The sequence below is a fragment of the Sus scrofa genome, chromosome 15 (assembly GCF_054392235.1).
Source record: "Sus scrofa isolate SSC_HxYL_T2T_F1_AM1 chromosome 15, Sscrofa_HxYL_maternal_Yorkshire_Landrace_v2.0, whole genome shotgun sequence".
NCBI lineage: Eukaryota > Metazoa > Chordata > Mammalia > Artiodactyla > Suidae > Sus > Sus scrofa.
The window spans coordinates 128,549,553-128,577,237 of NC_139397.1; the positions used below are offsets into that span (position 1 = coordinate 128,549,553).

The window sequence follows — 27,685 nt, forward strand, 5'->3', positions numbered from 1 at the left end:
ACTGATCACCCAATAACTCTGGATCAGTTGCAGCCTGGATAAACCGAGTATTTCTCTGTTTTCAGGTAGCCAAACCACATCTGCTGGAACAAAGTCTCATGCCCTTCAAGTTTATCCTTCCTTGAGTACTCTCCCTCACCCCTAGGGTATCACATAGAGCTTCCTTATATCTTATAGTTACTCTTCTAATCATATTAGGATTAAGTCATAAACCTAATATGAAAACTATAATGAAATACTAAACCAAGAAGGAGAAAGCTAAGATACCAAGGAATTGAAGGATCTAACTGACTAGCAATGCATAGGGAAATTCTAGATGATGAGGAAGAGAGGGACCAGAATTATAGTTGGGTCCTAGACTTAGACAATACCAGTCCCGATAGGAACACGAGAGTGGAATTCTTAAGGAAGGATTTCTCTAAGGAAGAGAGAAAAGAAAAAACAGAAAAGAGAAACTGGTAAATTTCCTGAAGTAGCGAACATCGTGAAAAAGAGAATTCTGTTCCTCAGTTTAAAAAGAATTAAATGTAGGGATATAAAATGCTTAGGAAAAATATTTCTTAATGAAATCATTATTAACAGTGAACACCTTTACAGTAACAATTCTAAAAAAACTAAATTAGTAATATAATTTAAAATTGTGATATAAATATTAAACAGAGACTACGAGTGAAAAAAGTTTAGGAAAGGATATGAAAATGCTAAATATTCATTTTCCATATTAGAAAATCAATAGAATATATCAAAAATTGGTACAGAAAGCAAGATCCAAGGGGCAGTCAGTGGGGCAAGAGGCTATTTTTTTATTATTATGGGTTTTATTTTTTTGTCTTTTGCTCTTTTTTTAGGGCCGCACCCTGCAGCATATGGAGATTCCCAGGCTAGGGGGCGAATTGGAGCTGTAGCCGCTGACTCATGCCACAGCCACAGGAACGCAGGATCCCAGCCACATCTGTGACCTACACCACAGGTCACGGCAATGCTGGATCCTGAACCCACTCACTGAGTGAGGCCAGGGATCAAATCTGCGTGTGTCCTCATGGATGCTAGGCAGATCCATTTCCACTGAGTCACGATGGGAACTCCTAGTTTAATTTTTTGATTGAACTTACTCTTACAGAAGATCACATTTACAAAACAACAATTTCTATTTTCTCAAACTATCCATTAGTTTATAACATTTTCTCCTTGACAAACTACAGATCAAGTCTTGTAGTTTAATACATAGGTCATATGATGCTGCAATGACAAATTAAAAAAAATACCAGGATGAAATGAAATATATTCTTACTCTCTGTAAAGTGTTATATAGAGTAATCAACACCCTGAGAGACAGAAACATGATTTGATAGTTGGCTTATATAAATATAGTGGGTCATGGTATTTCTTCAGATCTTGAGTTTCCAACTATTTTTGTTTATTTGTTTAATATATTTCTTTTTTGTTTCATATGAAACTGATTTTTGTTCTTTCTTACAGATAAATTTTAGTTTGAAATTATTCCCTATCAAACACTGAAATGTTTCTAAATTTAAGCACTTGAGAAAGAGAAAGCCAAATGATAAATATCACTTAGTAATCCACCAAGGCCCCTTGTCCCTGAATACTTTATGTTCTAATGCTGATTTGTAAGTCAAATAGTTTAGGTGTATGCCCGTGTTCACATTTCAGCCTTATCAAGCCCAAGGCACAAAGAGACCTTGTAAATATAGCATCTCATCACCAAAAGGACAGTTAGATAACATGGGATCAAGCTTCAAAAACGGCTTTTCTGGCAAATGCATATTTTAAACAGACTGCTTAGTTGACTTAAATATCAGAACTGTCTTTCATCAAGTCTTGATTAGCAGACTGTTAACCTTGAACCAGCAGTGGCTTGCTTGGAATGCATTTCATTTAAGGCGATGAAAAATAATATCTTGTTTTACTAACAGAGACTCCTTAAAACCTTCATTTACTATCCACATAATAACAATCTGGCATATATATTACCCTTCAGAAATTGAAATATCACTGTATCTATTTGAATTGCTAATGGGAAAAAAAGACATGCTAAGAAAATCCTTAAACAATAGGAAGTTCTTAAACACAGGCTTTCATTTTCTTATTGTGAAAAGTTGGCATTAATTATGCGAGTCTCTGTGCTAAGGTATATTTTAAAGTTTGATGGTCTTTGTTGCTTTATTACCATGATGAATGAAAGAAAACTTATTCAACATACCTGGATCACAGTTAACACATTTTACATAAATTGTTTCTTTTTGTTTTTCTGATATTGTTTTAAGAAGTTCAAGCTAATCAAAGTCTAAGGGAGAAAATAATATATTGATTAAAATGGGCAATGATGCATAAGCCTTGTAATAAGATAAATATTAAATTTACCGGAGGAAAAGTCTGTACTTCATCTTTATTCATACTAGAAAATGGCATATAGTTCTACCTGCAGATAGATGACTTTGGACCTAGAGATGAATTCTCACCTATTGCCCGATTCACTGCAACATCTGCCCTGTTGCAGTTATAGTCTGTAAGTTTAAATTGGATATTTTTGGATGCAGATGATTGTGGTTCATTTCCTCTGGACAACAGATAAAGCATTGAATAAAGAGATGATAGTATGTTAATAACAATTCTATTTACTTCAGGAGCAGTGTAAAGATTTTATGCCTTATTAGGAAAGCCCTTCACTCATTCTCAGTTAGAAAATTCTGCCAGCACAATTATATCCATACATTTTATAAATATGTTAATATCCAATTGTAAACAAAAATGATATTTCCTTAGCAGTTACAAATATATAACTTACAGTTATAAATACAGACCTACTGTACCAAAAATTACTACAGGGATATCCAGATATTATAAAAGAATATAACCTGACTGAGGAGAAAAAAAATGAATGTTGTTTTGAAATAGCATTATTTTTTTCTATAGGCAGTTATGTTCAATGACAATTAGATTACCAGGCAGAAAAGATGATTTATCTTTAATGAACTTGTTGATATTATTCATATCTATCAAAAATATGAAAACCAACTAAAAATATTGTCATGAATATTTGAGAGTTTACTCTGTAAACAAGTGAAAAAAAGAACAGTCTTTTCAAAATATGTTCATGCCTATAACCAAATAAAATAGGAGATAACATGTCATTCTTTGCATGTGCATTTATAGCCAGACATTCATAACAATTTAATCCCAAGAATCAATAATTACATTAAGAAGGAAACTAAAAACATATTTTTAAGTAAAATAGAAATACAGTATTTATAAATATTTTAAAATAAACATATTTGAAATGAGCAATTTCAGGGTTTAAAATAAGGAAATATGCACCTATGTCTGAGAACTACATTAAACTTTAAAATTACATTATGAAGGAGTTAGTGTTAAATAAATTATGAGAAAATATTTGTATATTCACTTATCCTCTTAAAGCAGAATCCAAGAAACAAAAACCATACACACACACACAAGATGGTTAAAGGAAAACAACATATATATGACATAAAAATATATATATATATATAAATATAAATATATATATATGGATAGAAAAAAATAAGTTGAAACAAGGATTACCTAATTTAGAAAATGCATATGTTTTTGTCTAAAATGCAGCCAAATAAATTCTAAGACCAGAAAACTTTGGTATTCTGGTACTGGTGAAAATTTTTAAAGATCCCCAAACCACAAATCAACCCATTAGCAAACCATTAATGTTAATGTTTTCTTATATCAATCTCCTATCATACTTTCTTTGTTCCAACCTGAAGAAATATTCTGCTTTATCAATTAACTAGAAAAAGCTCATTAAGGTTAAGGCTATGCTGTGCTACTTATGTTTATGATTCTTGGAGTACATAGGTTAGTATGGGACATTACACATGGTAGCTCTCCATAAAAGTCTATTAAAAAACAGGAGTTCCCGTCGTGGCGCAGTGGTTGACGAATCCGACTAGGAACCATGAGGTGGCGGGTTCGATCCCTGCCCTTGCTCAGTGGGTTAACGATCCGGCGTTGCCGTGAGCTGTGGTGTAGGTTGCAGACGCGGCTCGGATCCCGTGTTGCTGTGGCCCTGGCGTAGGCCGGTGGCTACAGCTCCGATTCAACCCCTAGCCTGGGAACCTCCATGTGCCGCGGGAGCGGCCCAAGGGATAGCAACAATAACAACAACAACAACAACAACAACAAAAAAAAAAAAAAAAAAAAAAAAAAAAAAAAAAAAAAAAAAAAAAAAAGACAAAAGTCTATTAAAAAACAAATGAAGTAAATATACTTCCACCATCTTTCTAAACTAAAAACAAATAGCTACTGAAAACTAACTACTCAGTAAATGGCTACTGTGGAGTTACAAAGTTTAAAGCAGCTTTTAACCAAAAGACATTTAACAACTTTGTTGGGGATACAGAAATAACACACAGGCTTTAGTTGTTATACCTTAGTACATGCATTATAAATTTAGTCGAAAATATTACAGAAAGTAATTTAGTGTAGGTTGAAATTTACTCTTTAAAAAAAATCAATGTCATATAAAAATAGGGAATATTTTGATGTATCTCTCTACAAAAGAATTAAATACTTTTTTGTTAGTGAAAGTATAGTAACAGTAAGTGAATGAATGTTCCATTTTGAAATTATTTTTTCATTTTAAAGAAACTTGGCTTATTGTTTTATTCATAAGAGGAAAAGCTATTTCTGGCTTTATACTCAAATCCCTTGTGTCTGTAACCTTCCCGAAAAGCTTACACGTTTCCTATGGTCAATTTACCACATGCTAGCTAAAGCTGACAACTTTTTATTTACTGGTTAGGGTCACCTATTATTTGTATGCATTATACCAAATATACTCTTGATCAACTAAAATTTCATTGTGGGGATACAAGGAAATTACAGTGAATATGACTGAGATCAAGTGGGCCCTTAAATCTTAATTACAAATTATCAAAAATAAAAATAAGAAAGACGAGAGAGAGAAAGAACTAGTTCCCTTGGCTATTTTCCTACCAGGAAACAAATGAAAAAGGGAAATTTATTTCCAGCTATAAATCCCAAACGTTTCATTTTCAGTTTCCCCAAGTTAACTTTCTCACCTAACTAAGCAGCATTTCCTGCTATTATTAGCTGCTGGTCCAATATCAGCTGACTGGTATCTGTCAAACTCCTTGCTTCAATGAGCTTAGGGACTCCCAAGGAACTCCAATGTATGCAGACTTCTGCTTACAGCTTCTAATTATTTTCTAACAGATAATGGAACATTTAAGTTCACAGAGGTTAGATTAAATTTGTAAGTGAATAAAAACCCTAGATAAAATTACAGTGGCAAGGATCACTGTGGAAAACCCTAAGCTTTTTAGTTCTGAGATAAAGAGCCTTTTCTGATTGCTTATTTTCTGTGATAAATTGGTCTCATCATTTTACTACCTCAGAGGTAGTAATTCTTATTTCTATTCATACTTTGCCAAACTATATGTAAACTATAAGCCATAAGCACCAAAAACATGGCTTCTTATAAGGTGCAACAGCATTTCAAAATGTTCAAAAATATATATTGATATATTTTCCCTTCCTGGAAAAAACTCAAGCCACTTATGTAGGATGCATAGTACAACATATTGCTTTAATGATGCCAAAGCACTATAGGTTATATGATAATCATTTTACCAAAATAGTTGCAATGAAACTAAAATGTTTAGGCAATACAATCCATCAGGCTTTTTTTTTTTTTAATTTTTATAATTAAGAGGATTTGTCTGTAGTTTTCTTAAGAGGTCAAAAACACTCAGTGTAATGTCTTAATCTGAGGGTAGGAATTAACAGCATAAAATGTCATACAGAGCAATAATAAATAAGAAAATATGAGATCATCAACAGGGCTTTGAAGAGCAAGAATACCTCTGAGCAAAGTCTGGATTCAATGACTGCAACGAGCCACCTCAGGGACTCAGGAGAAACATCTCAGAAGAAAAAAAAACTCCTTGAAGGAACTTCCACTTGTTTTATTACTTGTGGCAACCATCTCTCTTGAGGTAATATGCTCTTTTGGAGGAGGCAGAATAATGGTATGAGGAGCCAATAGACTTTGGACCTGGAGAGATTTCAATTCAAATCCAGGCTCTGTCTTTCCTTATTGGTTTGAGAATGAGATAAATGATTTATATCCCATCTGAAATCATAATTCTCCTTAAAAAATGGGCATATTAATACCAATCTATAGACTTTTTTGGGGGGGGATCAATCACTTATTTACTCCATAATTTATAAGTTGGGTCTTAAATCGGCATGTTAGGTTCTAGAAAATATAGTTTGAAAATGTCTGCCATTAATAGCTGATCCATGGTAGAAAATGATTAAGCCGTCTTTTTTACTCTGGCTTTGCTACTGGAGTTAGAAAGTTTTTCTCCAAATCCACCACAACCCATTGTACAGATTAGCTCATGCAGTTTAGTGCAAATTAAACAGTACTCAAATTCATTCTTGTTTATATAATATCTTCAATTTTTCTGGATGGGAATCACCCATGTGTGATCCAGGATTACTGTCAGCTATTGCTTAAAGTAGGGTTAAACTCAAAACATGAAAGTCTGAAGCTTGGGGGTAATCTCTGTCTACTTCAAAGGATCATTTTACTATGACCATTAGCTGTAATGATGATGATGATGGAGGTGATGCCACAGAGTTTCTACTATGCATTCTTTGGACATAACTAGACATACTGTCAATTTGTTCATTTTTTTACAGTCTGTGCTTTGCAAACAAACCTATAACACAAAACTAATACAGCAGTCAGTGGTGTAAAGCAGAATAATAAATTATTTTGATAATTTTCAAAAAACTATCATAAAGTTCAAGATATCCTTGTGAAGTAGTAACTTTTGCATTACCATTTCTAGCTATATCAACTATGTGACCATTCATAGATGATTACTCATTGGTGTACTAAATTTATAAAGGCGTATTTTTAAAATATGATGGAGGAGTTCCCGTCGTGGTGCAGTGGTTAACGAATCCGACTAAGAACCATGAGGTTGCGGGTTCAGTCCCTGGCCTTGCTCAGTGGGTTAAAGGATCCAGCGTTGCCGTGAGCTGTGGTGTAGGTTATAGACGCGGCTTGGATCCCCCGTTGCTGTGGCTCTGGCGTAGGCTGGTGGCTACAGCTCCGATTCGACCCCTAGCCTGGGAACCTCCATATGCCGCAGGAGCAGCCCAAGAAATGGCAAAAAGACAAAAAAAAAAAAAAAAAAAAGATGAAAAAAAAATTAAAAAAAAAAAAAATAAAATAAAATATGATGGAGTATATTTACCATTTATCCATACATCACAGTTGAGTAAATATACGTCTTCTATATATACAAATGTTAGTATATAATATTTATAATATATACTCACATTACATCAATACAATTATTCTATATTTATAGAATATAATATACAATATTAATATATAAATATAGCTTAATATATTTACTCCACTATATACATATGCAGACACATGTATATGCTGTTGCAAATATCACAGCATAGTAATCATTCATTTCCTGCATCAAATCATAGCCATATAAATAAATAAAATCATTTTATGCCACATAATACAAATCAGGATTTTACTCAGAGTCCTTTCCTCCTACAGAAACAATATTTTGAACTTTTTAATTTATAAATGGAGTATTAAGCATTAACAAAACCATCTACAGCAAAGTTTGATACATCTCAAATTATTTTTGTTGATTATCTGGAAATTCTATTACCTGGCCTTTTCTCATCTTATAGGCAATCTTATAGGTTTCTATAGGCATCTTATAGGTTTCTATGAGAATTTTATAAGCAATCTCCATATAGTAAAGATCTTTCTACTGATAGAGTCAGAAAGAGTGGGGATTTTTCCTGAACCATCATAATTAGCAAATACCCCTCAGATTGGAGTCAGAAACTGAACACGACTAATGTAATTATCTTCCAGACCTGTGGTGGTCTTCTAATCATATAAGAAATTCACCAAATCATAGAGTTTAGAGAGCTGGAAAATACCTTTAATATGGTGAAGGCAATGCCTTTAACAGACTACTGATGTCCACTTACCAAATTTAAGTATTGGTACAGTAGACTACACTCTCTTAAGAAATCTCTTTTCATTCATATAAATTCAAGAAATGCTCTGGAGAAACAGAAGCAGTTAAAGAGCTTATTAAGTTACATGTTGAGGCTTACAGAAAACAACTTGTTTAGATTTAGATAGTCTTTTTAGGTGCTTCGAGAGAGAAATTAAGCCTGTTAGAATGCAAAACTTGTCAAGTACTCTGCCTATTTTGAAACTTTTTAGTACACCCTAAGATAATATTTAAAGCTCAAGTTGGCTCTCCCTGTTTATCAGGAAGTTGGCCCACTGTGTTAACAGTGTCTCTTGCCTCAATAAACATGTCTTTTCCACACACACACACACACACACACACACAAAGCTCAAGTTTTAGGAAATCTAAATTCAGAAAACTGTTACTGGAAGTCATTTGTAATGACTGCAGTCAATTACTTTTATTTATTTTTGCCAAGATCTGTAATAAAATCAAATGTTTTTCCTTTCTATACAGGATCTCATGCTTGCATCTTTAACACTATTTAGAATAAACAGGCAAGAGAATGAACTCTTAACAATATTGTTATTAAAGAAACAAATCCTTTCCATATCACTACATAAGATTCCAGAATGATTAAGAAGCTAAAAATGAAACCTAGTATTATTCTCCTATGTGTAATGTAAACATTTGCAGGGAAGCATTCAGAAGGTTCCCACTAGGGGACGTTTCTCACCTCTTGCATGCATAGAAAGTCTACAAAGGGTTTTCCTTCTCAAAGGGTCTTCAGAGGGTAAACTGAGTCCTACATATGCACTCCATATAAAGGACTATTCCCCAATGATATGTTGGTGCTCTGGATTCAATATATCTCATAAATTGATTCTGTAGAAATAAATCTGATATGAACAATATAAATACCTAAAGAGAGTTATCCTGGTATAGTAAGCCAAACGCAGACATGACTGTTGGCGGGAAATGTTACAGAAGTCAATTGTCTGAAATAGAGAAGATTTAAAGAAGGAACAATAAAAGTCTTTAAAACATATAAAAAAAATCAGTCAATTAACCAAGTATTTGTTGTTTTCTATGTGTTTGTATTGCGTTTGCCATTAGAGATCAGACATGCAGTCAAAAGACAGTCCTTGTCATCAAAGATCCTGTAGTCTAGGATAGAGAGTGGGATTCTACAATGATAACTAGGACAAATAAATATGTAATAATCACAATAGGTACACAATTTTTTTTCTGAGTGTTATTAGTAGGTTATAATTTAGATGCAGGGGTCAGGAAAGCTATCTTTGAGGAATTATACTTAAGCTGAGAAAATAATGATAACTAAAAGTACAGTTAAGCGAGAGAATGAAACTGGGCAAAAGCACTGACTGGTTTGTTTAGCTTGTAAGAGGAGCAGAAAGAAAGTCAGAGGACTGGGAAAATAGCTAGGAGCGCTGGAAGGGTCATAGTCTAGTATTTTATTTTACTTTGATGAAAACACTGAAAGGTTTTATGTAGAGGAGTAACACAATTCAAACTTTATATGAAAAAGCAGGGTGATCAAACTAGAAGCTATTCTCATAATTCAAGCTGGAGAAGTTGATGGCTTGGATTAAGGTGATAGCAATGGGATGGAAAGAGATGACGATCTCTAAATGTGTTTTTGGCATAGAATCAAAGCATTAGCTTTTGAATGTAGAGTGGGTAGTTTGAGGAATTACGGCCCTCAGGGATAAATACCATAATTTTGATGGGGACAATAGCATGAATGGATATACATATTATTGAAATGAGTACGACTGAACGTAGAAGAGATTAAAACAATGAAAAGGTACATCTTGAGTGTGTTAAATCTGAGTTTACCCTGAGATTTCAATGTGATGATATCAAGAATGTAGATGAGGTCAGATTCATAAAAGAGACTATGATGGAATTTAAGAATCTAGTGAGACAGTCCACAAAACAGGTACATTAAAAGAGGTCTAGAACGTAGCACTGAGAAATTTTATCATGTCTGGGATTGCTTAATGCCAGCATGATTTTGAGAAGCAAGAAGACTGAAAACTCTTTTTAAAATGTGATTATAAGAGGGTCCATGAATTCCAAATGGCTGCAGAGGGATGTGAGGATGGGTGGTGGCAGCAGAGGGATAGTGAGAAAAAGCAAAGAGGCATTGAATGGAAGACATAAAAAAGGCTTAAATATGTCTCAGAAAGGTATTATAGGAAAAGAACTAGAGGGGCAAGAGAATGCGCTTGGAGAACTGGATCTTTGATATAGTGATTTCAGATGTGATGCCATTTCAGAATGAGTTCTCCACCACTAACAAGATGTGAACAAGGGCCAAGGAAATAAACTACAACATAAATGATTTACCTTAGTTACCGTTTTTTCTTTCCTTTTTAGTAGAGATTTGAAAGACTAAATTCTGTTTCTAATGGAGTTTATGGAATCACTGTCTAAAGATATTGTTTCATTTTTAAGAGCAAAGCAATTATCCAAACCTTTTTCTTAATTACTTTAGCTATAATTTATTCATATATGCAAATTAGCAAAAATCTATAAGGCCTAAAACATAATAATTAAATCGTATGAATTTTTGAAAATCTCCTATTAGTATGATCCAAGATCTAGCTAACAGTTACTGTTAACTATGTGAAACCATATGTACGAACATATTGTAATGTGAAAATAATATTACAGAACAAAATATCTCTTCAAATTGTTTTGTAAGTATGCTATAACCCAGGAGAAGATGTAAATACTACCAAAAAATTGTTTGTCTCACCTTACTAATATGATATCTTTTTTTTTTTTTTTTTGTCTTTTCTAGGGCCTCACCTGCAGCATATGGAGGTTCCCAGGCTAGGGGTCTAATTGGAGCTGTAGCTACCGGCCTACACCACAGTCACAGCAACGCGGGATCTGAGCAGCGTCTGCAACCTACACCACAGCTCAGACAATGTCGGATCCTTAACCCACTGAGCAAGGCCAGGGATCAAACCTGCAACCTCATGGTTCCTAGTGGGATTCGTTAACCACTGAGCCACAAAGGGAACTCCTAATATGATATCAATTAGAGTTGAAACAGCTCCTAATAAGGCACTGAATATCATAAAAACAACATAGAGAAGAGAAACAGAAACAAAAGTCACGTGGACATATCTTCAGAAAATAATAAAATGGCTGGTGTGTAAGATAAATAAAAGTTCCTACTGTATAGGGAGAAGGAAACAAGTATTTTCCTTTTAAAAGAAAATTACCATTTACACAGTATGTTTCCTTGCAGCACTTTTTCATGAACTATGTGGTTGATTTGGTAAGGAAGCTGAAACTGAAGTAAAAATGATTCAGGTAAACATTAATCTCAAGTATTATTGGTCAGTCATGGAACTCAGGATAATCATGCAACTTCATTTATCCTAAGATTCATTCTTTCTAGGAACACAAACTAAGCAAATAAATCAAACATTTAAACAAATAAATAAAATGTTTCAAGACATATGCATTTCCTAGGCAAATAAAATAATGTCAAATGACAGTGGGCTTAAATATCTGGGGAAGCAAACAGTAAAGAATGGAGTGGCAGAAGCACAAACTCAAGAGACTGTCTTATTTAACCAGGCCATGGTTCCCAATTCCAGAAATCCTGCCAATAAGATCATCTTTAAGGTATGTGTTATACAAAAAGAGAGAGACAAGAAACAAAACAAATAAAATGGTGCTATTTGAAAGAACAACTAGGAGTGTGTATAATTGTAGGCACTGTTCCTAAGACAGTGAACCTTTAGAGTCATTTTCTCAATGTTCAACATGATCTTCCTTTACAGGAATGAAGAACGCATGGGCCATTCACTAGCTGTGTGTTATTATTGTCATTATGAATCCATTAGACATACTTAGGTGAGCTGAGTAACAGCCTTATGACCAAATTCTCCTTCTCTTGCTTTTAGTGTAGCATTTAATAGAACACAAATTGCTCCTTATTTATTTTTGCCTTTAGTAAAAATTCTGAGGAAGTATAAAAAGTCCTCTCCTTTGCCCTTGGATATCAATAGAAGAGGTAGATATAGTGAGTTTGAGTATTAAGTTGTTGCATGTGTATCATTTATTATAATAAGTAAGGCACAGCTATCTCTGATAAACCTAGTAGAAATAGTTATTGAATTTAGAATATTCTACCCTAAGGGTAAAGATGTGGGGAGGAGAGAGGTAGCAAAAAAAGTCTGATGTTTAATAAAAATGTGCAGTTTCCATTTATCTTTGGAAACATCATTTTCCTCCTATAAAATTATATAAACACATGCACACGCATGCATAGAAATACAGATATAACTAGTTTGAAAAAGAGATATAGCATGGTTGCAATAGATTTTACTTTTCAAAGTTATTTTTGGAACATTCTACCATACTGCGATACTATAGTTGACTTCCTCCTACCTTTCTTTGCCTAATGGCTTTCTCTTGCTATACTGAAACCTGTTTTGTCACCTGCAGCAAGTAGGACATGAAAAGCCTTTCTCTCCCAGTAGCCCTCAACCAATGACTGACAGCTAGAGTCCTTACATAATCTTCCTTAAACCTGGAGAAGAGAGAGTTGCCAAAGTCTCTCCAACAGAAAGAAGCTCTAGTCACTTACAATGGCAGCTGGTTCTACTGCCTTCCTGTCTTCTTTCCTTATTCCCTTACTGATGAGTCCTTCACCTCCAAAACAAACTACTTTCACTTAAATCCTTGTCTCAGGGTCAGCTTCTACTTCTGGAAGAACCCAAGCTAAGACATACGCCAAACATGACTTTTAACTTAATAACCCAGGGAATATTTACAATTTTAACTCAATCCTTAGCTTAAAATTACAAAGGATTTTCCCAACATAAAGCTTTTTTTATTGTGATTTGATAGGTTATTTAAGCATTTATAATGATCTATACATATAATAGATAAGCTAAGAATGTAAGTATAAAAAGTAGGTATATGTTTGCATTAAAACTATACCAACCTACTTAATATATTGAATTCACCATTGACTTTGCCAGCTCAGCTGTGTTTTAATCATTGTGAAGTTATCCTAATGTTTTGAAAGAAGTTGAGAAAATAGTAAGAAGTGTTTCTGCTTGATAGCTACTGAAACGCTGTAAATTGACATCCGTCAATCTGTTAATCTTCTAGCATCTATTCACCAGGTAGGAAAAGTGCAGTCAAAATCTTTTCCCTAATTATTTTCACTTTTAATAAGATCAAATTCTTTGGAATCTGTTGGTCACCAAATCCATCAACCATCTAGGAAAATGATTCCTCTCATGGCTCAATCAGAGCTTCATCTAAATTTCGCCAGAAATCTATGACTTCAAGCTGCCATCCCCACTCCTGTTTCCATGGGGATAGACTTCAGATGAGGAAAAAGAAAAAAACGGATGGGGTTAGGAGCTTTCAAATAATCATTCAAAATCATGATGAGGTTTTTTGAGCTTCTTTCCTAGGTGATTATTTTGTAGCCTCTTAACCCCTTTTTGCCAGTCTGTTTCCATGGAAATATGACAAAAATGGCTGTCCAAGTTTCCAGCAGAGATTATTAGCATTCTTGTGAATTTGGGCTTTGGCTGCAGTCTAGACAGGGCAAGATCTTTTTGTATAAGTTTTATATATTAACCCACACTGTTTTTACTCACTGCCATTTTTCTTTATCATTTTTACTTTCTTTGAAAGTCCCCTTCACAAATTTATACCTATGGTCAAGATCTAATTGATTGTGACATCACTGAAAAAAGCCTGTTTTACATTTTAATACATGAGCCCAGCTGCAGAGAGCATCAGAACTTTTAGACATCTGTCCAAGGAACATTATGTCTTTACAGGACTCAATGTCTGTTAGATATGTGTTGGTAAATATGTAACGTGTAGAGTATTTAAAGTATTTAGTAACTGAAAAGACACAGCACCAACCAATCAGAGTAGCTGGTTTGCCCCACTTAATGACCATCCCCATTAAATAACAACTGATCAGTTAAAACAAAAGTAGCCCTGTGTAAGATGGTTATAGCATTATACTTAAATATATTATCCAGTGTCACAAACCGAACACCCATAATACTTACAAAAGAGCTTACAAGAGGAAAGAGTAGACATACATAGCAATTCATCTTTAACAAAATCTGATTGCATATACTTTCATATGAAGGTCATTTGAAAATCAAAATCATTCTTATTATTGAAGACATTATGCTAAAAGATAGAGAAAGAATACATATGGGTCTTTGATAGTGCCCTGGCAAGATAACTTGTGTTAAATGTGAAAAAATAACAGCATGCTACATATAGAGTTTTATCTGTCCTACCTCTGAAATTTGCTGAACAGCTCAATCTACAGTTTTTTCTAGGGGAGATCTTAAATTCTGATTGACCTTACAAAGTACTTTTATTCTTCAGAATCCTCTTATTATTCTATAGCTGTAGCATTTTTCTATAACGTCTTGTCTTCTGAATTTGAATTGAAAAAATAATTTTCAATGAGTAATTTTTTGAGCTAGTAGTTTCCTAATTTAAATTTAAGAATGACTAAATTCACTATTGAAACTAATCGATGTTTTCAACTAAACAGATTATAATGATAATAAAATAAAGCAGTCTCATTTTTTTTTTTTTTTTTTTAATTATCATCACTTCACTCAAATGCAGTTTAGCACAGTGGTTAAACACATGGCCCTTGAGGGCAGGATTTGGCCCCAAGGTTTGTTTGTGTAAATAGTTCTACTGAATACATTCACACCCAATCCTGTGTTTCTTTCTCTGCCTGCCTGCCTGCCTGCCTGCCTGCCTGCCTGCCTGCCTTCCTTTCTTTCTTTCTTTCTCTTTCTTTCTTTCTTTCTTTCTTTCTCTTTCTTTCTTTCTTTCTTTCTTTCTTTCTTTCTTTCTTTCTTTCTTTCTTTCTTTCTTTCTTTCTTTCTTTCTTTAATTATCTATGACTATTTACCTACTAAAAGGAGAGGGTTGAGTAGCTGCCACAAAATATTTCAGGAAAAGCCTATTTTTTCCTCTGGTCTTTTAAGCAAAAGTTTGCTGACCCCTACTCAGCCCTTAATTATAACATTATACCATTTCCAGAGAAGATACTTTGAAGTTGGAGTCTTTTTTAAATTCTATAAGCAGGCTATTAATAAGAGATAGAAATGTGATTGCTGGGTGTCTATACTTACATCCATAAATTCCACATTGGCTTTGGGACCAGTTGTTTCATTAAGAATCTTAATAGCTACAGGAATCTTCACTGTTTCTCCTTCAGGGACCCAAATACCCTGTGAGGGGGGATCACATTAAATTTATATTAAGACACATATAACTTTTAGACTAAAAGCTAAATTTGATTTAACCACTCAACCTATTAGTACCTTAATAATGGTTTAGAAGTTTTATGCTTTTTTTTTTTTTTCATTCAATCAACAAACATTCTTTAAGCACCTCTTATATGCTACAAGTTAGTTACTTGGCAACTTTGTTGTCTGCTTTCATTATCAGAAGATGGATCATGCACGTTATGTTTTCAAGGTGTCTACACTATTACAAAATTCAATTTGTATACATGAAAAAGGCTCTAAATAGTAAAAAAAATGAAATAAGATATGATAATAAAGGAACGCTGAAATAGATATGAGGCTACATGTATACAATTTCAAAATTTAATTTATTAGCCTTGACATCACAGCTTTTACAGCTAGTTTTAACATTAAGATGAAAGGAGGAAAAAATAGTTTCTTGTTCCTGAACAGACCATCTCCACTTGCTGTTTTTCTTAATATTAGCTAGTTGTAGTTATAGAGAAAATGTTTTAAAAAGTTTTTCACCTAGAGTTTCTATGCTAAAACATACATATTTGTATTACCCTAGGTTGCAATAATATAAGAGAAGACCTAAACACAAGAATTATTAAAAAGTCAAAATAATAAAGAAAAAAAAGACTTTAACATTTAGAAGGTGAGTTTAGGCATTACATTCTTAGAATGAATAGGGAAATCTATTGTATCAAATGCCAAATAATAAGCCAGTTCTCAGTGACATAACTTTTTTTTAGAAATTGTTAATGTAGACATGGGAAACAAAAGGACCCACTTTCTAATTGATGGCACTAGGGTGGAGAACAGGCTTACCATTACTCAGTAAAGTAACTACAGAGGACATCATAGGATAGAATACCAATATTAAACTATTCCTAAAGTATACTTTTAAAATAACATAAATTCAGTGTGAATGAATTTGTACTGCTTTTTAAATAAATATAATTATTATTTTTCTAGGCCCCATTAGACCAAAATTCAAATATTCTGATAGCCATGATAGTGGTTTAGATCTTTTATGATTAAATACATCATATTCCCAACCAGAAGGAAAAATTAACCAAGTAATTGGCTAAGCCAACTTGTATTTCTGTGGTAAAAAATAATTCTTTATAGTTTAAGACAGTATGTCCTTGTAAGAACTAATACATTAATTAAAACTTAGGTTCAACCATACACACTGTAGGCATAAAATTTAAATGTATTCTGGAAGTTTCAATAAACTTTTAATGAAGTAATTTCAATAAAGGTTCAGTAGTCTTGGACATTGGGCAAATAAGTGTTGTTAATAAAACCACTAATAAATGTTTAGTATTAAAGATCTAAATGGTTAATATTATTCCCTGATTAGGTCACTAGATAATATTTAGACTTGAGTTATATGGTATCCATGATTTAAACTAAAATTCAATTTCTAGACCATGCCATCTTTAATAATATAAGGGTGAATGTATGCTAAGTACCTTCCAAGATTAAGTTATTTTTAAAATGGAAGTCTATTTTTTTCTAGTATAAATAGAGAAACAGATAGGATGAGTTATGCTTCTTTGAGCATACAAAGAAATGGACGATGAGAAGGTCTCAGTCAGGTTAGGATGGTTTCTATTCAAATTAAGTGCTCAGTTAATAATTTTTAATTTAATTGAATAAAATATGAATAATAAGAGATCAAGAGATTCTTGCATTTTGGAGTTCCTGCTGTGGCACAGTGGGTTAAGAATCCAACTGCTGTGGCTGGGAAAGCTATGGAGGCTTGGGTTCGATCCCCAGCCCGGCACAGTGGGTTAAAGGATCCGGTTTTGCCTTAGCTATTGTATAGATCACAGGCGCAGCACAGATTCAGTCCCTGGCCTGGGAACTTCCAAATGCTGCAGCTGAAGCCCTTAAACAACAACAACAACAACAACAACAACAAAAATAAAATAAAAAGAAGAAAGAAATGAAACTTCTGCATTTTGACCTTAGAATAAAACATTTCTTTTAAAGAGATTAGATAATTTTCTCAGGAGTTAAAATGAAGTTTACATCCCAGTTGTTAATATTTTCCATTATATAAACCTTTGTATCTTTGTTTTAAATACCAACAAGAACATTTTACTTTGCAAAATTCTTAAGATCCAATATACTTTAGCTCATGTGTTAGTAAAAATGTAGGCTTGAATAATATGTAAAATAATTTAATAAATATATAAAACTGTCAAAGCAAATTTGGGGAATTGCAGTAATGGACATTACAAAAAAGATTTAGCACTAACCCAACAGAGTTTCTTATTCTTGTTATTTACCATTAAAAATAAATTTCACCACAATTAACCTTGGGCCTGGCCTTTGAATTGGTTTTGTAACTAAGTTAAATAAGTAAACATGCAAATGCCATCTTTTGAGCTCTCCCTTTCCAGAAATATCTCTCTTATTGAAAACCCATGATGTCACCCTCTCCTTCTATCTGTCCTGAATTTCACAAATAAAGTTACTTCTGTAGTTTGCATACAATGGTGAAATCTAATTGGATATTATCTGTTAGATTATAAATGTTACCTGGTAGGCAAAAATTGGCTTAGAACCTAGGCCTGTCCTATTAACTCATCAGCACATTTCTGTGAGTTCTAAAGGTATGGGCTGGTAGGGTCCTTGATGGGGAGGCCTTTGGATCAAAGAGCCAAAGAAAAGAACAAGGGACTAAGGCTCATTGCTCAGGTCACCCTGGCATTTCATACAGCTTTGCATAGGGGGAAAGAACACTAAGGCTAGATCTGGTTTTCTGGATAAGGACAAATTTGTCAAAGGGAGATGATCTCAAAAGGGCTCAGAAGCGATCTGGAGAAAGAATCGTGCTTTGGCTTTGTATCAGTGTTTCCTGCTTTCTCATGACTGTATCCAACCAGCTTGCTCAATAAAAATTAATGATTTCATTTGTGCAGCAACCTCTCAATGCTATAAAGGTTCTCCTCTCTGAATATTAAAAAGGAAATTTGGTTGTCTAGAAGAGTATTATTTAAAACCAGTCTGAAACAAAACTTAAAATAACTGAGGGTAAGTGCTCTTTTTTACTTACTTTATAAACTGTTCCAAAAGCACCTGAGCCAAGTACTTTTACTCTCTTGAGTTCAGTTTCTTTCAAAATTCGAAGTTGAGCTTGATTGGGAGCTGTGCCACTGGGAGTTAAGGGTTCCACCAGCTACAAAGCAAAAAGAATACAGGTTATACAACTTCCAATCCAACAATTAGTGCCCCTATGGCTTTCTCTATCTCTGTCTGGTCCACTCTCTCACACAAAACCCACACAAACCCACTTTTCCTTGACAAACAATATTTTTTTGCAAAATGGATCACTCACCACTCCTTCCGACCCTATCCTTTCTTTTCTCATGCTCTCTGCCTGGGTGAACGTAAGTAACACATGTGCGCCTACTTTGAGGTATACTAGTAGAGGAGACTTTTCCCCCTCTTTTTATAGAAATTTAGAGTTTAATTAGGGGCTCTTAATTCCACTTTTTCATGTTTCTTCCTTTTTGGTATCTTCAGCTAAGTCTCAGAGATTATACTTATGCTGCTGTACACTACTAAAGTTTTCTTTCTTGTTTCAGAAAATCTGATATATTTAAGAAAAGAGAAAAAGAAAAAGAAATTCTACCTTCATAGCATGTAAAATCTAGCTCAGAACCTAAGACACCCAGGTCAGAAGAGAAAAAGAAAAAAAAAGTTAGTGAAATTCCAATACCCTAAGACAGTGCTTCTATATCTTTCCTGTACTTATAAATGACCCAAGGTTTTTGTTAAAATGCCGATTCTGGCTCAGTAGGTCTGAAGCTGGGGCTGAAACTGACATTTTTGCAGAAGTCCAAGAGATGGGTTTGTATAATAATGGTCCTTGAATATAATTTAAGTAGAAGACCCCAAAATACTTTCTAGGTTAAAAATTCTTAAATTCTATGAATTTATTTGAGGTAATTAACAAATGCTATGAGCTGGGTGTGGCCAAAAAGGGCAAAATTCGGTTGATAATTTTAGATGTCACAGTCTAGATGCTATTGTCAGAGAGGATGGATGAGCACGGGAAAGGTATATAAATAAGTGCCAATTTCTTTTTTTGGGGGGAGGACAGAATTAGGAGTGCTAGTTTATTTATTTATTTATTTGTTATTACAGTATAGTTTATTTACAGTGTTGTGTCAATTTCTCCTGTACAGCATGGTAACCCAGTCATACATATATACCTTTTTTTTCCTCACACTATCTTCCATCATGTTCTATCCCAACAGATTGGATATAGTTTCCTGTGCTAGGACCTCATTGCTTACCCATTCTAAAATTAAGAGTTTGCATCTACTAACCCCAAACTCCCTGACCATCCCACTTCCTCCTCCCTTCTCCTTGGTAACCACAAGTCTGTTCTTTATGTGAAAACAGATATATAAACAGAAGAGAGATTTGGTACCCAAAAGTCTATATAGTACAGTAAAATTTTAGTTTTTAATACATGTTTGAGGAAAAAAGCAAGTGAAAGAAACAAGAGTTTCTTTTTTTTTAAGTTAAATAAAAGAACTAAACTTTAAACACAGAAAAATAACATGTTTTTTCTCAGCATAAGGAAATAATTAAGGGCTACTCCTACTCACATTGTCTTGAAAACCACCACAGTATTTCAAAATGTGTCTGTTTACAAGGCTAACTGCACTGTGGCCCTCCAGCTTGGTTAATAGCATCATGCTCCTGTGAATATCACCATCTACTTAATTAGCTGAACAGAGTCTTGAGGATAGGTGAAGTTTAGTGGTAATTAGCAAGAATTTCGGGAAGATGACACAAATGATCAATGAACTTAGGCTATTTTTAATAGTTTTTCAACTAATACACTTCTATTTCATTTTCAAATTTATGTAGTAATGCATATAACTGCATTCAAGTCACATAAATCTCAGAAATAATCACAAAATACTATATTAAATCTGAAAAACAAAAAATCTCCTGCAGAGGATCCTGTTCATTGAATCCTGCTGTGCAGAATTTGGTAGATTTTGATATACATGCTATGTGTATAATAAGAAACTTTTAAAAATTATTCTTTTAAATCACATACAGAGTCATACAAAAATAATACTCAAGATTGGGGGGGCTGGATTTTAGCACTTTGGGTAGGTATACTTAAAATATATATATGTTTTATACATATAGGCATATGCAATGCAGTAATTTCCTATTTTAAAAACTTCACAATTCTACCTGGGATGTTTATTCTTCTGCAATTTTCTTAAATAACGTTCATATTTTTTACAAGCACTTTTTAAGATTTTTAAAATGATTTTTATTTTTTCCATTATAGTTGATTCACAGTGTTCTGTCAATTTCTACCATACAGTAAAGTGACCCAGTCATATACATATATTCTTTTTCTCACATTATCCTCATTTTTTGGAATTTGACTATTATATTATTAAAAGAAGCACAGTTTTATTTTGTGAGCCAGTATGATAGAAAGATGATTAAATCTGCAGGTTCACTTACATATGGCTGCCACTCACAGAATTAGAAAGCTACTGACTTTTCATTGCCCTCATTTCACATCTGTGAAATTGGTATATCACTAATTACCTCAGAAACTTGTTAAAGGATAAAATGGTGTATACCATAGGTGGAAAACTTTGGAACATTGCCTGCCATAATCTGACACGTCAAGGGATAGGATCATATCTCATTAATACATTTTTAAACCATAGCATCTATCAAAGCATAAAGCTTTTAGTATATCTCAATAAGTGTATGTTGAAAAAATATTTTCTAATTTTATGCATGCTACAGAAAAAGAAGACAATCTGGAGCAAAATGATTTGGGGGAGATGTAGCAATTTTAAAAACCTTCCAACAAGATATCTTGCCTTAACAAATTTTTCACCTCTGAGGCAGATTTCGAGTTTTAGTATTTAAGGATTTAAGTTGATCCTCATAAGAATTCCTTTTATTTAGATGGTAGAAAATCATAGTTATTTGCTTTTACTGAGAGAAAGATGGGAACTCAACAATTATTTAATTTAATCCCAAGTGATAATTTTCTATAAAAATAGAATATTCTTATAATACCAATTAGCATGTTTTGTTTAGCAATGAAATGCAATTTGAAGGGCACTCTTGGAAAGCACCATATTAACAAAACAAAACAACTCTTCTTAGCAATGAGTCTATCTTACACATGGTTAAGAGACAGAATCTATCTTCTATTTATTAAGTTACCTAAATATCCACTGCTGTTCCAAACCTTCCATTCTTCTCCAACTCTAGTTTACTTACTTCACTTTTCAGAATCCACTCAGTGATTGCTCTAAGCTGACTGTAAGAGAGAATTTTACATGCCTCCAGTATCCTAGCTAAACTGAAAATATGCATAGCACACACGCTGTGCCCAAAAGTTTATTCATGTTTACATGTGCAGGACTAAAAGTAATCAAGTTGATCTTTTTTAACATCCAGCTCAAGTAAGAAGAACAACTATGTTTTCCAAGTGTATATATCTGAGAACCATTTTTGTGCTTGAACAGGACTATTGATAAGATAGCACATTCTAATTCCAGATAACTTTATTCTTATATGTAACTGTATAGTAGCTTTCTGAAACCTTCACCTAATTCTTCTATCTAGATTCAACTTCTAGAGGAGAGAGTGAAGATTTAAGTTATTATCAGTGTGAGAAATTTATGAGTGAATATTCCCACTCCTGTCAGTATTAAGAAAAAGTCACCATTGCACTGACAATGAGAAAGAAAACAAACTCAAAAAAAGTTGTCTCAGAACAGATTTGTTCTGATTTGTTCAGACAGGCACAGATGTGTGTATCAGGAGAAAGAGGTGGAATTCGAGATGAGAAGAATAGGGTCACGCATAGTCTTTCATAAGTGCTTTTCCCCTATAACCTGTACAGTGAAAATGATTATCTTGCCTGCTAGAGAAGGTGTGGCAATACAAAAGAAATTATAATATTTTATGGGTAATTTGCATATTCACAATAACTAACATGTATAATATTAAAGGCATCTCATAAACTGTGCGGTGAGGTCTGTATGAGTACAAAACTAAGCTTTATCCTGTATGCTTAGCTTTTCACTGCTGGAGTAATGAGATCAGTGGCTAGCAATGTAATGACCCTAATTAAAGCATAAATTGCTTGCCGATCTGGGTTTATTTTGAACCAAAAAATTCTATCTCTTTCTACTATTTTTCTAGTTCTGTTACTTTAGTATCCTAGGGTTTGTTAATAGACCCCTGACCCCAAAAGAAAGAGATCTGTCATCCTCAATATGATAATTTACTTGTCCCCTGCTATTTACTCTAAGCCATGAAACTGCCTTGACTACATTTATTACATACTCTGATTTTTAATCAACTTTATAAAATGTAAAATATAAACCCTCAGCAGGAAACAACAGAATTTTCACTTGGATTAAAAAACTGAATATCATCAAAATGTTCTAAACCTAATAAAAATCCCTAAAGACATGAAAAGAAGAAATAAACACCTCACCTCTGTTTCAAGGAACCTTCTTAAGGCTCTTTTCTTTTTGATGCTCTTTCTTCTAACATAAACTGCAAATGTTAGACCCACAATGACTAGGATGAAGAGTCCACCAATGACTCCAGCTGCAATTAAGGGAGTCCTGCCAAACAAAATCAAAAGAAAAAAAAAAGTATGAAGGGAGAAAAAGTCAGAGGAGGAAGAAAGAGCAGTTGTATAAGCCGCTATCCACATATCAAGTCTAGTCAGTTAGAAGAAATGCAAATAAAAATGCACTAGAGCTGTAAAAAAAAATTTCTTATGGTAAAAACTGTACTTTTTTAAAAAGTAGCAAACCATGCACAGACAAATAATCTTTGGGGATGAGCAGCCACAACATGCCATTTGATGAAAAAACGTGAAATTTGATAACATGAAGACTATATGCCAAATTTTTGATGTAGGAACATTTTGTAAATTATTTTAATTTTATTTTTATCTATAAAGAAATAGAAATACATTTATATAATATTCTTGTGGTATATAAAACATTTTCTCTAAAGTAGGCTTTCTTAACAGCGGCACTATTGACATTTGGGGTTGGATACTTGTATGTGGTGGGGGCTGTCCTATGCATATTAGGATATTTAGCAGCATCCTGGACCTCCATCCACTAGATGCCATCAACACTTTCATCCTCCAGTCACGACAATGTACACTGCCAAGTGCCTGTCAAAATCACTGCTGGCTAAAAGCTACTGTTCTAAACTGAAAATGAATGGTCTGAGAACATATGAACCCATACCTTTTTTTTTTTTTTTTTTTTTTTTTTTTGTCTTTTTGTCTTTTCTAGGGCCACACTCATGGCATATGGATGTTCCCAGGCTAGGGGTCTAACTGGAGCTGTAGCCACTGGCCTACGCCAGAACCACAGCAACGAGGGACCTGAGTTGCATCTGCAACCTACACCACAGCTCAAGGCAACGCCAGATCCTTAATCCCCTGAGCGGGGCCAGGGATTGATCCTGCAACCTAGTTAGTTTCGTTAACCACTGAGCCACAACGGAAACTCTTGAACCCCATACTTTCAAACTCTGGCAAGTGCAACTCTTCTGGAACAAATGACAGGAGAAAGATGAAGAACTGAATCAGACAGATTTTAGAGTTATGATGCACTGCAGGAAGCACACTATCAAAAGTATGACTAAAGTATGACAAATACCTATTAAAGACGTCTATGTATTTAAGTAGTAAATAAAAATATGTAAAGAGTACTGAAAAGGGGCTTAGGAAAAGATTGGAGATTTTTATTCTTAAAATATTTCTCTAATATATTGTTAGCTAAGACATAATTTTGAAACTGATCACTTTTTGTTTTCTAAGATAACTTTTTTGCTTGCTTGGAAAGTAATGTTTATTGTCTTAACTTCTTGTTCTAGAGTAGAAGGATATCTATGAGCTTTCTGTGGTCAGAGCCCTTGAAATATATTAATTTCACATGCCGTAGCAAACAGCTCAGAGTGAAATACGGAGGTGTTGACTACTAAGCCATTATAGGTATGAAAACTAAAAAAGAACTCCCTAAATGCTCATGCTTTCTAGAGTAAAGTGTTTTTTTATTTTATATTCTTACTTGCATAAGAACTTACTCTATATAGCTACACTCAGAAAAAATTTAAAAAATTACTTACTTTTGCAAGATAAATTTTTGCTCAAAGACAGATGAGGGATAATGAGAGCAGATCATCCTAAATAAACGTTTTAAATTTTAAAGAGCTCTTGGAAAATATCTGTGGAGCTTTCTTCTATAAATGAAGCTGTGTCTCTTAAAGATTATAACTGTTATATTATTGTCATATAAAAACTGCAGAAAAACCTTTAAAAAGTAGTTCATCCTAAAGGTTGTTTCCTGACAGCTTGAAGTCCTACAGCATACACAAATGTTGCTATAGTTCAACTAGATTTTCCTAAATGGAATTTTCTAAAGACTAAAAAATATTTGCTATGAAAATTAAACTATAGTATGGACATAAACTCATCATTATGATGTGTTTTGGTGCAGGTAAGACCATACTTTTGAGTATGCCAGTTAAATATGTATTTCAGAAGTATTTTTCAAGTTTTCAACCCAAGGCATCATTTTCAGTTCAAGTGCCTAACATATCCCTGAAAAACCACTACTATAAAAAGAATTATATTTTTGTTTTCTGAGCACAAATTTTTTTATTACAAGGGATTCGTGTATGACTAAGAAGTGTCCCCAACATTTTGTTAGTTGTAGATCTGATCTAAACTCTAAACTTCCTCTGCTTACCTACTTTGCAAAAGAGTAAGTGATATGTGTTTACAGGAGAAATTACTCCTGGGGAGAAAAAAAAACAACTAATAAAATCAAGAAGGGACAATGTTCTATCCAGAAAACTTGCTGGTTCTCTTTAATAAGTGAATATCATGAAAAAAGGTACTGATCCAGATTAAGAAGACTTAACATTCATTAACACCCAGACTTGAAATGCAATTCTGGTCTAGACTGTAATTTGGATAAGCCATCTATTCAGATATTATTTTAGATAACTTGAGAAATTAGAATATGAATTAGATAGTAGGTAAAATTAAAATGTACTGCCATGTACAGATGTGGACCAGAAATTGATAAGACTGAGTTACAAAACAGTAGAATTGAAATCGGGGAAAAATTCATACTTATTCATGTACATGTATAAAATTGTAAGTTTGGTTACACTGGTATTTTGACTAATAAAGTCACTAAAGAATGCTAAATCTATAAGATTATATGAATTTCACCAAATAAAGGGTTTTAAATTTAGAATATAGGAACATTTTTCTTTATTTCTTGAATACAGAATAAGTTTCCTTTGTAGACAAAGGAATCATTTGGAATTCCTATACTAGACTGATGGTACAGTTTACAACTGATGGTATTGACTTTGAATCAGAGAGCTCCACTTTGAGGAGTTTCTAAATTAAATAATTTGAAGATGGGTCTTCAGGTTTAGAGCTGCTTCACTGCTTACATATGGACACTAAAGGTTAAACTTTTTTTAAAAAAATTACACAGATGGTAAAAACAAACAAAAGCAATCAGCTAGTCAGATAATTTTAACAGGAAATTTTTAATAATAAAGTTGAAATAAAACTGTAAAATAGTACCTCTAAAATTATTATTTTGTGTTTACTTTCCAGATCTGCATGATTTAGCTTTATAGTGTTATATCATGCTGGAAAGTTGCTTTTGCATCAGATCAATCTGAGTTTTAATTACGTGTCTGCCTCCACTAGTTGTGTGTGCAGAGCCTCTATCAAATAACTCAGCTTAAATAAACATAAGTACATTCTTCACCTAAGGTAATGAGAAATAAACACAGCAGGAACTACCTAGTTTTTCTTGAATTCCTGAGATCTAATAAATTTGCCTCTAGGACCTGCCTAAGTACTATCATTAAATCACTGGCAAATCACATGTCTCCCCTAGGCCAGGACAGTCTCAGTTTATACCACTGGTAAGTATCAACAGAACCCTACATACTCCCAAAAGTGCCCTTATGTGAGCAATACATCTAATGTTTGTCCTTTGATAAACACTTAGCCCAATTTAGAGAACCTAGAACACCTCAGTATAACAACACATATATACACACACTCACACACAAACACACACATTCGTATTGGAGTGTCTAAGAACGAACAAATTCCCTTTCTGAAAAGGTAATTAATTACTGGCCGTAATAAACCTGTATATGATATAAATGGATATTTTTTGATATGATAATTCCCTGTAATCTTATATTTTAAAAATATAATTGGATAACATTGACTATCATCCTGCATCCTATCTTTTCATTGACTTTTTGAGACCATTCATTTATAAGTGTAACATGCTTCTAAAATAATTAACACATTTAAAAATGCTGTTTGTCCTGTTGTACGTAGAGCTGCTCATCGCCTTGGGTAATATGTTGGAGCTTAACTCTGTAAGTCTCTAGGGAGCTTTGTTAATTTTGAGTCCTAATGACATCCTTTTTTGGAGAATTTAAACTATGGCATTAAGCATTAAGACTTAAAGTTCTGTAACTAAAAAAGATAGCTAGACCTAATGATTCTGAAAGATGCCCTTCATATATTTTTAATTTTATGATTTGGTAATTTTCCAGCAACAAACATGTTCATGTATAAAATTCTAAGTGCTAATAAATGGCCTCAATTTTTTCGCCATCCCTGTGACCCAATTTAATCCATTTTGCTATCATATTTACAAGAGTATTTCCTCTTAGCACGATGTGTCTCTTTTATACACTCCTGAACTAAACTTTAGTTGTTTATAATTATTCTCTCTTGGATTCTTTTCCTTTTCTAGGTAAATTATAAGCTCTGTGAGGTTAGGGACTATTATTTTTACTTTTATACTGCCATATCTCCAAAAACATTCTCTAGGATGATTGTCAATAATTATAATTTACTAAGTCAAATAGCATATGGGATGGTTTAGCCTTCAATAAATTTAAGAAAAACACAATTACTTCACCTAAGACTTTTATAGTATTTGGAATAATTGTGAAAATGGCAAAAAGTGTTCTTTGCGTTTCTCTTCTAAATAGCTTTTTGTAATTGCTCAATTCACTTATGCTCTCTTAATTATTGAATTAATCCCCATCATATTTCAGTCTCTCTACTAAATCAGCTTTTGTCAAGGTCACCATTTTTTTCCCTTATTGTTAAATTAGTCATTTCTTAGATCTTATCTTAACCAATCACTTAGTAACACTTCAAGTAATCACTTTCACTTCCTT

The 27,685-nt window shown here is 33.4% G+C and overlaps 1 protein-coding gene across 6 annotated transcripts in view; it reads right to left on the bottom strand.

Annotated features, from left to right (window-relative positions):
* ERBB4 (erb-b2 receptor tyrosine kinase 4) overlaps window positions 1–27,685 on the bottom strand; it is a 1,134,420-nt gene that overhangs the window by 213,456 nt on the left and 893,279 nt on the right. For all 6 annotated transcript variants that reach the window (XM_084998988.1, XM_084998989.1, XM_021075968.2 and 3 more), the window contains 3 exons: window positions 22,908–23,040; window positions 18,450–18,572; window positions 15,260–15,358 (listed from right to left, as the gene is read on the bottom strand). In XM_084998988.1, coding sequence (XP_084855114.1) covers window positions 15,260–15,358; window positions 18,450–18,572; window positions 22,908–23,040 — 355 coding nt within the window. The remainder of the gene's footprint in view (window positions 1–15,259; window positions 15,359–18,449; window positions 18,573–22,907; window positions 23,041–27,685) is intronic.